General features: G+C 37.0%; 2 protein-coding genes across 2 annotated transcripts; one reads left to right on the top strand and one right to left on the bottom strand.

Annotated features, from left to right (window-relative positions):
- Positions 1-282: 282 nt before the first annotated feature.
- On the bottom strand, positions 283-5,150 carry LOC141898724 (2-(3-amino-3-carboxypropyl)histidine synthase subunit 1-like). The gene is made up of 11 exons (XM_074784787.1): positions 5,044-5,150; positions 4,332-4,405; positions 4,099-4,168; positions 3,799-3,862; positions 2,766-3,042; positions 2,147-2,265; positions 1,767-1,835; positions 1,425-1,581; positions 1,009-1,109; positions 849-927; positions 283-612 (listed from the first exon to the last, which is right to left on the bottom strand). Exons 1-11 carry the CDS (start codon positions 5,123-5,125, stop codon positions 310-312), a joined length of 1,395 nt encoding a protein of 464 aa, XP_074640888.1. The 5' UTR covers positions 5,126-5,150; the 3' UTR covers positions 283-309.
- A 351-nt stretch (positions 5,151-5,501) lies between these two features.
- LOC141898726 (uncharacterized) lies at positions 5,502-11,996 on the top strand. Its single transcript, XM_074784789.1, has 8 exons — positions 5,502-5,632; positions 6,029-6,219; positions 6,653-6,770; positions 7,010-7,063; positions 9,979-10,120; positions 10,450-10,523; positions 11,692-11,766; positions 11,875-11,996. The coding sequence occupies exons 1-8, from the start codon at positions 5,569-5,571 to the stop codon at positions 11,922-11,924; spliced, it is 768 nt and encodes a 255-aa protein (XP_074640890.1). The 5' UTR covers positions 5,502-5,568; the 3' UTR covers positions 11,925-11,996.
- Positions 11,997-13,868: the final 1,872 nt, after the last annotated feature.

Here is a 13,868-nt window from a genome sequence, read left to right as displayed (position 1 = left end):
GCCTTGCGTGGTGCTCAGTGAGGCTGCAACGACCGTATGACATCTTCGCCGAAATTCCTGTATCTGGATCGCACTCGCATCAATAGGGTCTTAACTCGACTTAGGAACGCATGGCTTTACTGAAATAAGCGATAGTTTACAGTTTACATCCTATGAGGGCCAATGTATCTCAAAATCATCTATGCAATTTTGCATACGTAGCAAATTGATGTCGAAAGTTTTGGCAAACATTTATCTCACTATCATTCATAAGAATGCATAAACCATAACCAATTCTTTTTTTGAAAAGAATAAGGAAATATTTATTTTTCAATATTGAGGCACATTACAGTCGCAATCGTCACATTTTCCACAACTTTCTTTACTCTTTGTATCGTCACTTATTCCAGAGCTTGTATCGACACTAGCGCTTATATCCGCAGTTGTCCCGGTATCGACAGCAGGTTCATCTTTACGTTTGGCATTAGGGAGAGTTTTTTGCAGTTTGGCACGCGCGGGTCGAGCGGGCCGATGTGATTCGTGATTGACCGTCCACGCTCCTAAGCTGTTGTTCGCATAGAAGTCCATCGGGTAGGTATCCTGCCATTCAATACTGTCTAATACGACCGATGCCTGGAAAAATATTAATACACGATAAATTTGAAATTACAAGCTATCTTGATCACTCTTCCCTCTTAGCAAATAGAACAATGAATCAGTCTTATTTTTAAAATTTGAGGGGCCAAGGGCTAAAACTCAGAACATGAGGGTTTTCCTACCCTAAAAATACTACAACAAAAAAAAATCTGTAGTATTTGGCTCAAATCAGTCAAACTATGCAAATGATTGCTCTAAAGAAAAATATTTACCTCATAAGGCGTGAGTAAAGGCTTGTCAAATGCAGTTCCCCAATCGATGGATAATCTTGGACAAGCTATCTGGATGAAACTGTAAAATAAATATCAAATTAACAGCATTCCTCTATTGGCCAACCAAACGAAAGAATGGAGAACATTATTTACTACTTACGCATCAACATCTTTGAATTGTTTAAGTTTTTCGGGAAATATTTCAGATAGCAGGATTGTTATGTACGACTTTCCAATAGCTTTGATCCTATTTTTGAGGTGCTAGAAGAAAAGATACAGGTACTGGTATTTCATGGAAAATGAATTTAAAAATCCATAAAGCAGACTCAACCGATGGTTTTAGTAGTCGGAAAAATTGCTTAATAATCCCACTTAAGGACCACGAACTTTGATGAATTTTCATCAAGTCAGCAATGAACTGCACCGAGTCCACTTACTTGTAACTATGTTCGCTAACTATATCTAGGGAACTGATTCATTATTCACGAATATTGAAATTGCCAATTTGTTGATCATTCCCTGGACCCCTAGTTTAGAATTATTGTTAGCTCACGTTTCAGATATCGTGTGACGAACCTCTAATATGTTAGGTGATCCTTGTCTTCCTAATGTCCCGAATATGATGCCGAACTTATTCGCGTTTTTAGCTTGATCTATCGCACACTTTCGATTGTGTTTCATCTTTTCGATGTCATAGTACTCCTGAGAGAATACTTTACTGTAAGGGTCATACCTGCAGACGACAGAAAAATAAGATTGTCAACCTTAACATGAAAACTAGAATGCAGACATAATGAAAGCTACACAGCAAGTTTTTCGCACGTTTGCAAGGAACCAGGTTTTTTGGTTATCAGTTCAAATCAGGGAGCTAAAGAATGTATCATTGTTATCAACAACATCTATCTCAACCACCAGTACCTGTAAGCTTGTACGTGTGGATTTGCGATCATAATTGATTCCAAATGAAAGCGCCCATCACCCAAATATCTGAAAATAGAAGTTTTAGAAATTTCAATGTACACTAACTTCATTCCATGCGTATCATTCATTGAATATTCAGGATGTTGACCTGCCCCAGTATGCCATTATCCTGAATAACGGCATAACAACCAGGTAAGGCTTCAGGGGCCAGTTGCACAGTCGAGACTTTAGTCCATAAGTGGTCTTAAATCTTAAGACTATCTTATGACTATGTAACCGGCCCCTGGTCAATGCCGCAAAAGTTTACACATTTTACCGGAAAGCTGCAAGGAACCAACATCATCGGATCTATTATTCGATGAAGTAAAGCAACTCACATTAAAGCATCAACTCCATCCAGTTTCGGTGATGTACAGCCGAGAATTTCACCAGGAGACAGAGGTTTTGACTGTGGAATCGTGATTTTGAAATCGTCACTCAAATTTTCTTTCACTGACTGAAACACAATAATTCCATAGAATTACGTAGATAGAATTATTGGTTTTCAGGCTTACAAGACCCTTTTTGTATGTCTGTCTTTGTGAAACTTGGGTTCAAAGTTAGCATGGAGGTCTAGTTGTGCAGTGAAAAGAATGGGCCTAGCTAGTGCACAAGCTAGTGGCAGAACTAGGCACTAAAAACTGTTTTTTGTTGTTGCACGACACCTTGAATTTCAGAAAGTTGTGTCAAAATTCAATTATTGGCCCTAGATACAACATATCAAAAATGCAATGAAAACTAATGCATGGGAATTTCAGAGTTCCAAATTTGAGCCTGAGCCCAAGAACCGTTGTCTGTGGCTTGTTAAAGTTTATTCTAAAGTACTCCTTTATGTCTAATTGTTGTTTTACATAATTTTCTTTAATTCATGCATCTTCATTTGTAAGCTAAAGAGCCATATTTCATATGGGAATTATGGCAATAAATTATCAGCATTATTACTAAAAATAGACAAACCTGTAACGTTGTAACGAACTGTATCGTGCTGACCATTGCAAGTGACGTCCCGGGCACGAAATTGTGCTTCACCGTATCAATGAAATGTTTCGGATCGATTTTGATGTCGACGAAAACGTACAACATTTGAATTCCCTCCGTTTTATCGATCGGTATGAGACAACTGTGTCCGTAATGAACCATCAATTCAGCGCCAAGAGCCTTCGCCGAGTAATCGTCGACGCAACAAGCGCCGTACGTCACATCACCCATAATCAATGTGTCGGCGCTGGTAAACCTTCATAAACAATACGATAAAAAGAACGTTACTCCAAATATAGAATAGAATAACAATCAAGGCTCTAATTTGTATCACATTTTTCCATCATTCAACCAAATGAACAGCAATCAGGGGTAAGTTGCTCAAAAGTTGGTTAAAGTTATATTTGTCAAATGAATACCATGGTAACAATGAAGTTTTAAATGTCACTTTGTCAACTCTTACTTTTGAGCAGCTGACCTCCTCAGGGCATTATGATCATTTGATAATCATCAAACCAAATCAATCAAATCATCAGGTTCAAAGTTTCTTTTTCCCTATTTTTGGGCGAGAGGCCAGAAAAGAAACCACGAAGAATCAAACCCATGATTGAACAGGGACTGATGGTCAAATCTCTCGGCCACTGTGTGCACTCTCTCACAATGAAAATGAGAATTGTGAGTTTACAGCTAATATGTGGTTAGCTCAAATCGTTACGAAACCAGGTAACTTATATTTGGCCAGGACATTCAATAGTACAAAGTACCCATCTAATCACTTGAAGTGAAATCTAAAACAAAATCCAGGTTTTCATCATTCCAGCCACCTACTGAGGTTAAAAGTCTATATATAGACAACAATTTGAGAAATGCTTTAACTCTTTCGTACGTTTTTTTTGAAAAACTCTAGACTGTGGCATCGTTTTGCCTTTGTGTTCAATTTCATCATAATTGTCCCCATTTGATGGAGCCAGTTAAAAGAGTTAATAATGCATTTCATTTTTCAGACACGAACCTTTCAATGATATCCGCTATCGTGCAGGCGAATATGAGTAATCCTTCGGGGAACTGCAGAGCAACTGAAATGAAAGAAAACAAGTGTCTAGAAAATACATATTAAATTTTAATGGACTGGACTTTATCAAGAACACCATCAAAACTCCAGAGGCCATGCCAAGAAGGATGTCAAAATCTCAATTGTGTCGGCTGGAATAATCATCATTGATATATTTCTTTCATTTCAATATTACCATTAATTTCACTATTCATATCATGATGAAATATCAACTTAAATGCATAGGCCTAATAGACATACCTCTCTTTGCATTCGTGCTTCTTACTCTCCATATGGTTTTGTGTATTTCGAAGTTGTAATTTTCAGGAAGCTGCAATGAAAATTCAAGCTAATCAAAGTAACCAAAGATTGCTCATCGGTACCAGTAGGCTAGCCTGATATCTAGCCATTGTTACAGCAAAGGGAGGCTATGACATTGTCCACAACTCATTGTCCATACGCTTCTCATACGGTACCTAGTTAAGATGTGTTACCTGAGCTATTGCTTTGTTTATCTGTGGATCATTAAGAATATCATCAGGAACTTGATGAGCCAACTTTCGAACACCTGTCAATCAAAGAAACATATAATATTAGACGCTAATATGGTAGGCCTAACATTTACCACCCAAACTGCAGTCGCTTTTAGTTTTCTGCGGTACCAGTGCAAATTGAGATACTGGTCTCTGGGGTTAAACAAATGCATCAAGAGTCATTAAAATATATGCAGCCTGGCCCCCTCCATGCCGCCTCTACGCCACAGCTCTGCAAGCTTAAAAATGCCCTGATAGTGATACTAGAGCAGGCCTAGCCAAACAAATAATTTACTTAGACGGTAGTAAATTATGAAGAGTAACTAATTATTTCAACCAAATGGAATTCCAAACCCCGTCGCGTCTACAACAACATTGAAATAATCAATTGAATGAAGAATTGAAGAAGGTATGATCAATCTGATTGGTCTGATCAACAATGGACAGATGGGACTTGGATGGTCGTGGGGCCTGGTAGGCAATAACTTGTCTGTGGTCAGGTATTTTCATAAAGCCCAACCTCTTAAAAAAGCTTACCACCAACGATTAGGTCTGTGTAGTGTAGTGATGTGCGATCGTTGGAAACGCGTTCACGCGTAAACGCGATTATAACAAGCGCTGAATACGATTTCTAGCCATCAAGAAAAATATCTACGATAGATTAAGGCCTTACCTTTCCCTCCAGTAAAAACCCTGCGCCTGTTTTTTGCAGTCGCAGATACGACCACGGGAAGTTTTTCATCCACGGCGTCCATCTTTGTTTAGGACCGTACGCTACCGCCATCTTGAGGTTACCTCGCTTACCAGAGGACATTTTTGACGCTCGTCTCGCTGTGGTTTCGGAGGTGCCTGCCTTCAGCATCGGCGTTAAATTTTGCTATGTCTTTTTCTTTTGTAACGCGTACGTTATTATTTCTACCTCGTTCAGTAACATTTTGGAACATTTTCTAATCCCAAATAGATTTCTAAAACTTCCACTTTCTTTTCAGATTTGTCTGCCACTGAAAAACCACCGCCAGTTGTCACAGGCTCAATATTTTGCCAATTATAGACAGATAGTTTCGCTACAAATAGCCCCTATATAGAAATAAACATATCTAAATCCAATCAAACATCAATTACTGATTCAAAAGGCATGATAAAAAGCTTCAAATAGGAAATTATTTCCAGACATGACCTTAGTGCGAATGGGTCTGCAATGGATTTTAGTTTGTTAGTCATACTAATCATGTTTTCGTCAGTAGAATCATCTACTAAACTGGGTGAGTTTAAATGTGCCCCTCATTTACCTCACACTAGGCCTCACACAAGTGATGTGGCAAATGTTTTGCACCAGATTTATCCATGATCTCAGGTAGTGTCTGATTAAGGGCCATGCATTATTTTCTATACGACCGGAAAATGCAAGAAACTTGTAACGCAAAAAGACGAAAACTTCGTTTATGCACCCTGATAAAAACATTACGGAGCACAAAGATTATAAAAAGATTGGTTTTTGTTATATGATTTTTCGTTTTTTTTCCGCCCTGGCAAAAACCAACTTTCATTTTTACTCGATTTATTTTGAATGCTTGGTTGACGCGCATCTCCTGTCCTGGACACCAGCAAATCTTTTACTTCTTTTCGACTTGTCAATCTTATTGTGATATGTTTTATAGGAAACGTTTCAATCTACATGAATGCAACATCTGCGTACGATGGTGACAGCGTGCAGATAACTTGCCGTCGCAACAATATCTGCAATAATGAAACTGGTCCGTTCTTACTGCGACATAAACGGCCAGGAACCACGCTTTTCGAAACGGTGGCTGAGGCGTGTGTTCCGCCTTTCCAACAGACTGTGGAAATGGTAAACTGATTTTCATGTAGTTCATCAAATTGAATCATTCTTTTCCTAACATGAAACTTCCATACTTAGAACTAGAAAACCGAAATAAACAACTGTAGGGCGAATAGTCAGTGTGTTGCTCCATTTAACCTCGCTTGTTGGGGAGATTGGATTTTAGAATTTCAAAACTTTTTGTGGGGGAGTCCCCCGCAGCAGACTGGGCCACCTTGAGTTGAGTTAGTCGACTATAGTCGAAAATGTATACATCTTACACATTTCATGATCGTTAACGTTTAAGAATAAAAGCTACTACAAAGATGACAGATCAGATTTTCTAGTTAAAGTTCTAGAAATAAAGTAGTTTTAGTTTAAACATACTACGCGTAGGTTGATTGTATGGTGAGTTTGGTTATTGACGAAAGCATAATTGCGATATAATGGACGTTTTTTTTAGGAATTGTGTGATGTCGATGTTGGCATACTTTCCGTAAGAATCAGCCAGGCTGATTACAATTATGTGGGCTACTGGCGCTGTCAATTCTGGAACACCTGGCCGGATGATTTGAAAATAGGTAAATATAGACAAAGATTGGTCAATCGATATTCAGTTAACATAACCAAAAAATGTGTGTAGATACAGAATCAGTATATAGAATCGACTAAGTAGAAACAGGGAATTTGAATTCGGGTAAATGATATAAAGTATTTAATTAGATGATTTGAACATTTCCTTGTGGTTTTCATTAGATGCAAACGAGACTCCGACCTAGCTATGTTGATTTATCAAATGAAAATTGATTTCTATTTTTAGTTACGAAACCTGCACCAACATCGGCATCCCTAGTCACACAGCAAACAAGTATCGGTACGATTTTCTAGAACCGTTATTTCCTAAATACATAAATCATGTTAGAATGCTCAGTCGGAAAATCCCGACGAGATGAGTCTTTGCACTCTGTTTTCTAGCTCTGACCTAGCTATGTTGATTTATCAAATGAAAATTAATTTCTATCTTTAGTTCCGAAACCTGCACCGATATCGGCGTCCCTATTCACGCAGCAAACAAGTATCGATAAGGTTATCAGTAATAGGGGTTTAGTTGGTTCAAGCCAAAGGTCGAAAGGTCGAGCTCGTAAAAAATGAAAAACATGAAAATAATAACAATTTCTACTTGAATTAGTCGCGAAACTCATAAAAAAATGAAAAATAATTCTCACACGCTCTAGAAATATTAGAAAAACATTAGAAAAACAATAGGTCTCTTTAACAACACTAACTTATTCAATTCTAATGTTTTTTTTATTGAATCTATTTAAAATATTTATCATTTCAACTGTCAAACAATTTATAATTTCAACTGTCAAACAATTTATCATTTCAACTGTCAAACAATTTATCATTTCAACTGTCAAACAATTTATCATTTCAACTGCCAAACAATTTATCATTTCAACTGTCAAACAATTTAACATTTCAACAGTCGAACAATTAAACATTTCAACAGTCGAACAATTTAACATTTTAACAGTCAAATAATTTATCATTTCAACTGTCTAACAATTTATCATTTCAACTGTCAAACAATTTATCATTTCAACTGTAAAACAATTTAACATTTCAACTATCAAACAATTTATCATTTCAACTGTCAAACAATTTAACATTTTAACAGTCGAACAATTTATCATTTCAACCGTCAAACAATTTATCATTTCAACTGTCAAACAATTTATCATTTCAACTGTAAAACAATTTATCATTTCAACTGTCAAACAATTTATCATTTCAACTGTCAAACAATTTATCATTTCAACTGTCAAACAATTTATCATTTCAACTGTCAAACAATTTATCATTTCAACTGTCAAACAATTTATCATTTCAACTGTCAAACAATTTATCATTTCAACTGTCAAACAATTTATCATTTCAACTGTCAAACAATTTATCATTTTAACAGTCTATTAGATATTTAAATCATTTAACTCAATTCAATAATTATTTGACTATTTAATTTATTTTTAATGTAGAATTGTTACTCTTTACGCCAGTTTTTATGTTTAATTGTTTCATAATGCTTTGATTTATGTGATTTTGAATATTTACCTCCGCAATAACAATGAATTTTTTCATTAGGATTGAATTTTCTAAATTCATCATCTAAATTACATTGAACTGCAATATCTTTAAATGATTTTTCATTATCTAATTCACATTGAATACCAATATTTGATGAATTTTCATTATAGATAATTTGTTTATTATCAAAATTGAAATAATATAATTGTCTTTTTTCAATTATTAAGTTAATCAAATCATTGTAATCTTTAGAAAGTATTATATCACTTTTTTTTCATTGAAAGGAGTTTTAAGAATATTAATTATGTTTTCATCTAAAATTCCTTTAAAATTTAAAACTGTATTGAATATTTTAGGATTTTTTATTCCATTATCAAAAGTATCTACTAGTTCAGTAATTAAATATGTTTCATTTGATAATATTTGATTAATCATAGTAATATTATCAATTTTATAATACCTTGCGGGCACTAAATTTGTTGCTGAAATATAATTTTTAATGTTAAACTGTGAAAATAATTTATTGGTTTCTTTTATTTCGATTTTGAAGTTGGGTTCTTCTTCTTCTTTCTTCATTTCAATAACAAAACTTTTATTAAAATGAATCCAACGCATATAAATATAAATATTCAATGATTTAAATATGAATTATTTCACTCACACTTTACTCACACTTTTTGAAAGCCCACTTTTCCTATTACTTATATAAAATTCATGTAAATTATGTATATATATATATATATATATATATATATGAATTATTTCACTCACACTTTACTTACACTTTTTCTAGCGAGTAAAAATGAAAAATAAATTCGAGCGTGTGAGAATTATTTTTCATTTTTTATGAGTTTCGCGACTAATTCAAGTAGAAATTGTTATTATTTTCATGTTTTTCATTTTTTACGAGCTCGACCTTTCGACCTTTGGCTTGAACCAACTAAACCCCTATTACTATTATCTAGAACCGTTATTTCCTAAATACATAAATCATGTTAGAATGCTCAGTCGGAAAATCCCGAGGAGATGAGTCTTCGCAATCTGTTTTCGGTATTTTGAAATCCTCAATGCAAAGGCACGGGACCGGACCACTAAAAATAACATAGATCTGAATAGGCTTATAATTTTCACCGGTACCTAAAATCTCCCCGGCCCTAATAATGTTACGCGGAAAATAAATTGGTAGGAAGAAGATCCCCTAATTATTTTGCTCTTTTTTATCCAACTGCTGAAAGTTGCCAAAAATCATTTCTATTTATTTTGGAGAACGGTGTATGGTGCGATTTTGGATGCGTGCATAGTCTTATAGGAAACTTGTTCCTTGTGAAGACATAAGCATGCGCAATATTCCTCCTATCTAACACATACGTCCCCCAGTACACCACAGAATTTAATTCTATCTCCTGCTGGAACAGAAAATGAACTCGCCCAAAAAATCGCTGATAATAAAACTTTATCTACAAGGAAAAAACTAACGGATGATAATTATTGCAAAATTTATTTTACATAGATAAGTACGTAAACATGAATTATGATATTTCCTTGTGGTTTTATCAGGTGCGATTTAGACTCTGACCTACCTGTCTTGTGACAGGCAATGATTCTTTTCTTTTCAACGATTTCTGATCAGGCGCGGGCTAAATTAGGGCCTGATCTGTGCGATCGCGGCTTACGACATGGTTCAAATTCGTGTTGTTTCAGCTTCGCTGATGAAAGATAGATACTTTGATAAACTGGTGTATAGCATAATCACAATGGGCTCGGTTATTGTTTTACTGATCATCTCAAATATCTATGCGTGCACGATCTGCTGTATATACCGAAGAAAATACCGCCATTTAAGGTACGCGCGTGACGAACGTACCGAGCTTGCCAGGGCGTGATTGCCGCCTGCCGAAGCTCAGGCCAACACACAGCTTGCCGCAAACCCTTCATTGGTCAATTACATTGCCCAAGATTTTTATGGGCTAACCCTGGCAAGCGAGGATGCATGTGACGTGATATAGTTTGAAATAAAAGGTCCCACCATGAGCGACGAATTAACGTTTAAAATTACATTACGCTATTTTCAGTATATAAGATCTCATTTATTTTGATCTGGCATTAATTTAGATGAACTACGTAAATAAAAAATACACTGATTCAGTGAATTTGGTTTTTCCATATTTTAAGGAGCCGGCGTCGTAGAATACATTCAGCCGATGACAAGCTTCGATCGGATAATCATCGTTCAACTATTTACGCGCGTAAGTGCTTTAAGCGACGTTTTCTAGAATAAAAGGAATGATCCTTTTTTCAAATGCACCATAGCATTTGTTTTGGAATCAAAGATATAGAATATAGAAAATTTTGAGCATATACACCACGCAAAAAAGTGGTGGCAGAACTAGCGCTGTACCTTTGACGATTTCTTTGCCGTGACTCAAATTGATCTCCGAGTTGCTAGAATCATGGATTCCTCGGAGTCACGCTAGGATCAACGCTTTTTCGCCTATAGTGTGCGATTGCATATACCTTGAAATTAGAAATATCGAACGAAACGATGATCAATTCGAATAACGCAGGCTGGCTTATGTCGACAAGCAACGCGACGCCTACCGATGCAACTAGGTGTATCGCCGATTAGCGGCAACTAGCGGCCTACGAGAGGCCGCCAGTTGCTGCTCTATCGGTTCGACATAAGCCGGCTTGTGACGGCAACCCGACGCCTACCGACTCGTAGCAAGCCGTATCCGGCTTGTTGCCCATGTTCTACTCCGGCCTACGGTAGGCCTACGGTAGTACAGTTGCTTTCGATCGCAACCGACATAAGCTCGTCTGCGATGCGACGGAACTGAGCGCAGGGGTTCCAGCCAATAAGAGACCGCATATACATAGTACAAATTATGGCCGCTAGTTAGCGTCATTCGTAATTAGTCATAAACTTTCAAATTCAAGTAGTTCAAAACGTAAAACAAACCTTCAGCATGGCAGATGACCGGACCGAAGATCTAGAAATGAAATTTAGTAGAATTATGGTGTGAGCGACCATCTTTATATGATGTCGCTAGCACATTGTAATCAAAACAGAATCAGAAAGACTAAGATCTTAAAGAAATAGCTTTTCTAATAGAAATATATTTCCCAATAATTCAAAATAATTCAAATTTATTCTCGAAGTGCTTATCACGTGACCATTTGAGCCGTTGCATTTGCCAGTAATCGTAACCTACATAAGCATGGAAGCAACTAGGAGGATCTCGTAACCTGCTAGTCGGCCTCAGTTGCTGCGAATCGGGGCGCAGTCGACATAAGCTAGGCTGCGATCGCGGTTGCTCTCAGTTGCGTCGGTAGGAGTTGGTAGGCGTCGCGTTGCTTGTCGACATAAGCCAGCCTTTAAGACTCTTAGACTCACTGTTGATGGCTTACTTACAGATACACTTGATGAGCCGTATGACAACATCGACGAGTTGACAAAAAATATCAGTGATCAGAACGAACCACGCCAAGGTAGTGCATTTTGGTTGCTGTGCATAGATAGCCTATTTGGAAATAAATTCAGTTAGTTGAGCTTAAACGGAAGGAAATTGAAGGAAGGAAATTGTTTTTTCAATCTAGATGATGATACCGAATACATAAAGATGGATGGAACTAATTTGTCTGAATAAGTACTAGACTTCAAAGAAAGCTTCCTATAATTACAAAGAACTATTCCGAGGTTGATCGATTACTGAAGAAATATAAGATCGACATATATATTTCTGTTTCCGCGGATGTTGATCTGGATGTCGAAACAAGTAGAATTTCCATTCAAAGAAAAGAATTTCAATGAATGTTGGAGGTTTTCAAATCGTTTCGTTGAAAAGGATGTCAGAATGAATCTGTTACTGTAACTTTAGCGTTTAGATTTCTTTCAAGATATAAGATGTTTCAATTCAATGTATATCTATTCATGGTCTTTTAGAATGTTTGATACTATTCAAGTACATAGTCCCAAGTATCAATTGACAGTCTAATTTATCTGTTTAAGTGGATTATCACGGACATGGACGTATAAACTAGAAGGACAGTTCAAATGAATCATCTGTAATCCTAGTTTACATGTCCATGTTCAGACAAATCCGCAATAGTATTAGATTCTATGAATCTCGGTTGGAAAATCGATTACGACATTCTTCGTGGAATTTTCCACAATTAGCGGCTATTGATTGTTTTGCTGTCGATACGAAAAGTGCATTAAACCACGGGGAAAATAGCGGAAGCGTTAAGGTAGGGGTAAACAAAACGGATTGTTATTGTACGGGCGCACGCAACGATACATGTCATTCCCTTGAGTGTAATTTTCGGCGAAAGTAATTGACAACAGCACAAGGTAGAAAGACAGTCAGACAAGAAGACCGGTTTACGAACGAACTCTTGTGACGTTCAACGCGGATATCGTTTGGGACTTGTTATTTGGAGTATGAAATGATAAAATCACGATTGCGTGCACATCATGAACCGTGAAAGCATTTCTTGTCGGATTAAAACGACTGGATCGAATTCGAACGTGTCCGAAAAGATAAGTATCGAGAAACTGTCCGGATCAAATTGTTCTCTCAGTAATAATTCGAATGCTAAACTAGTCTCGAGTAGTTCGCCGAGAAATTCACCGGCATCGCGCAGGCGTCAGCAACTAGACATATCGGATACGGCGCAATTGAGATCGCGTTCGAAATCACCTTTACCCAGGAGGAAGAACTTGAACAATTACTTATCGTCGGCCATTACCACTCCGCGCTCACTACCTTCATCTCCGGTAATGGGCAGAAGACAATCTCCGTTGGCTCGGAACAATCTAGGCGCGTCCAGTACAAACTTGCGTCACGATTACGGCCGTTGTAGTTCGGCAGTACCGAAAAACGGTCTTTACTTGACCGTATCGCGCAGGACCGATCAAAACGACGATACGACCGCCAACCACGATAAACACGAGGACGACGGAGCTGTGGAAGAACTTCGGAAGTCCGTGTTTGAAAAGTGTTCAATATGGTTACAAGATGTTGAGGATTCTTACAGCCAGCGTTCGTTGGAAGCGGTCACATTTCCTTCGATTTGTTGACCCCTGCTTTCGTTCATAAAGTCCTCATTCATAAGTCAGGATTATAGGATTATACAGTCGTTGGATTTAACGACACGTCACTCGTGGCAAATTCGACACTTATTCGCTGAATTAATCCACTGACCCGTGTGGCTTTTAATTACGAAGGGGATTGTTTTATATTTTCAATGTTCGTTTTATATCCGAGAATGGCTTGTCATAAATTTTGTACCAAAGTTCTGTGAATCACCCGAATTGCATTATAAAATAGAATTAGATATGAAAAAAATATTTTCTTTGAAAATATCTCCTCTTCGTACTTCTGATGTAAAAGGCTGTATTACAGAATAGCTATTCTTTTTGAAATGGGCAATTCAGCCCCAAAAACAATCATCAATCAGTGCGATTCAAAGCGCATCGTGTGTGAAGTCGGCTTTGGAGTAGTCAAATGATTATAATGATTATTGATGTTGATTACGGCTAATGGATCCTAGGATAAAAAAGAGGTTATCCAACGGTCGATTTAGACAAT

The sequence above is a fragment of the Tubulanus polymorphus genome, chromosome 2 (genome assembly GCF_964204645.1).
Source record: "Tubulanus polymorphus chromosome 2, tnTubPoly1.2, whole genome shotgun sequence".
NCBI lineage: Eukaryota > Metazoa > Nemertea > Palaeonemertea > Tubulaniformes > Tubulanidae > Tubulanus > Tubulanus polymorphus.
The sequence above is the reverse complement of the archived record's forward strand: the minus strand, read 5'-3'. Positions and strand labels throughout refer to the sequence as shown.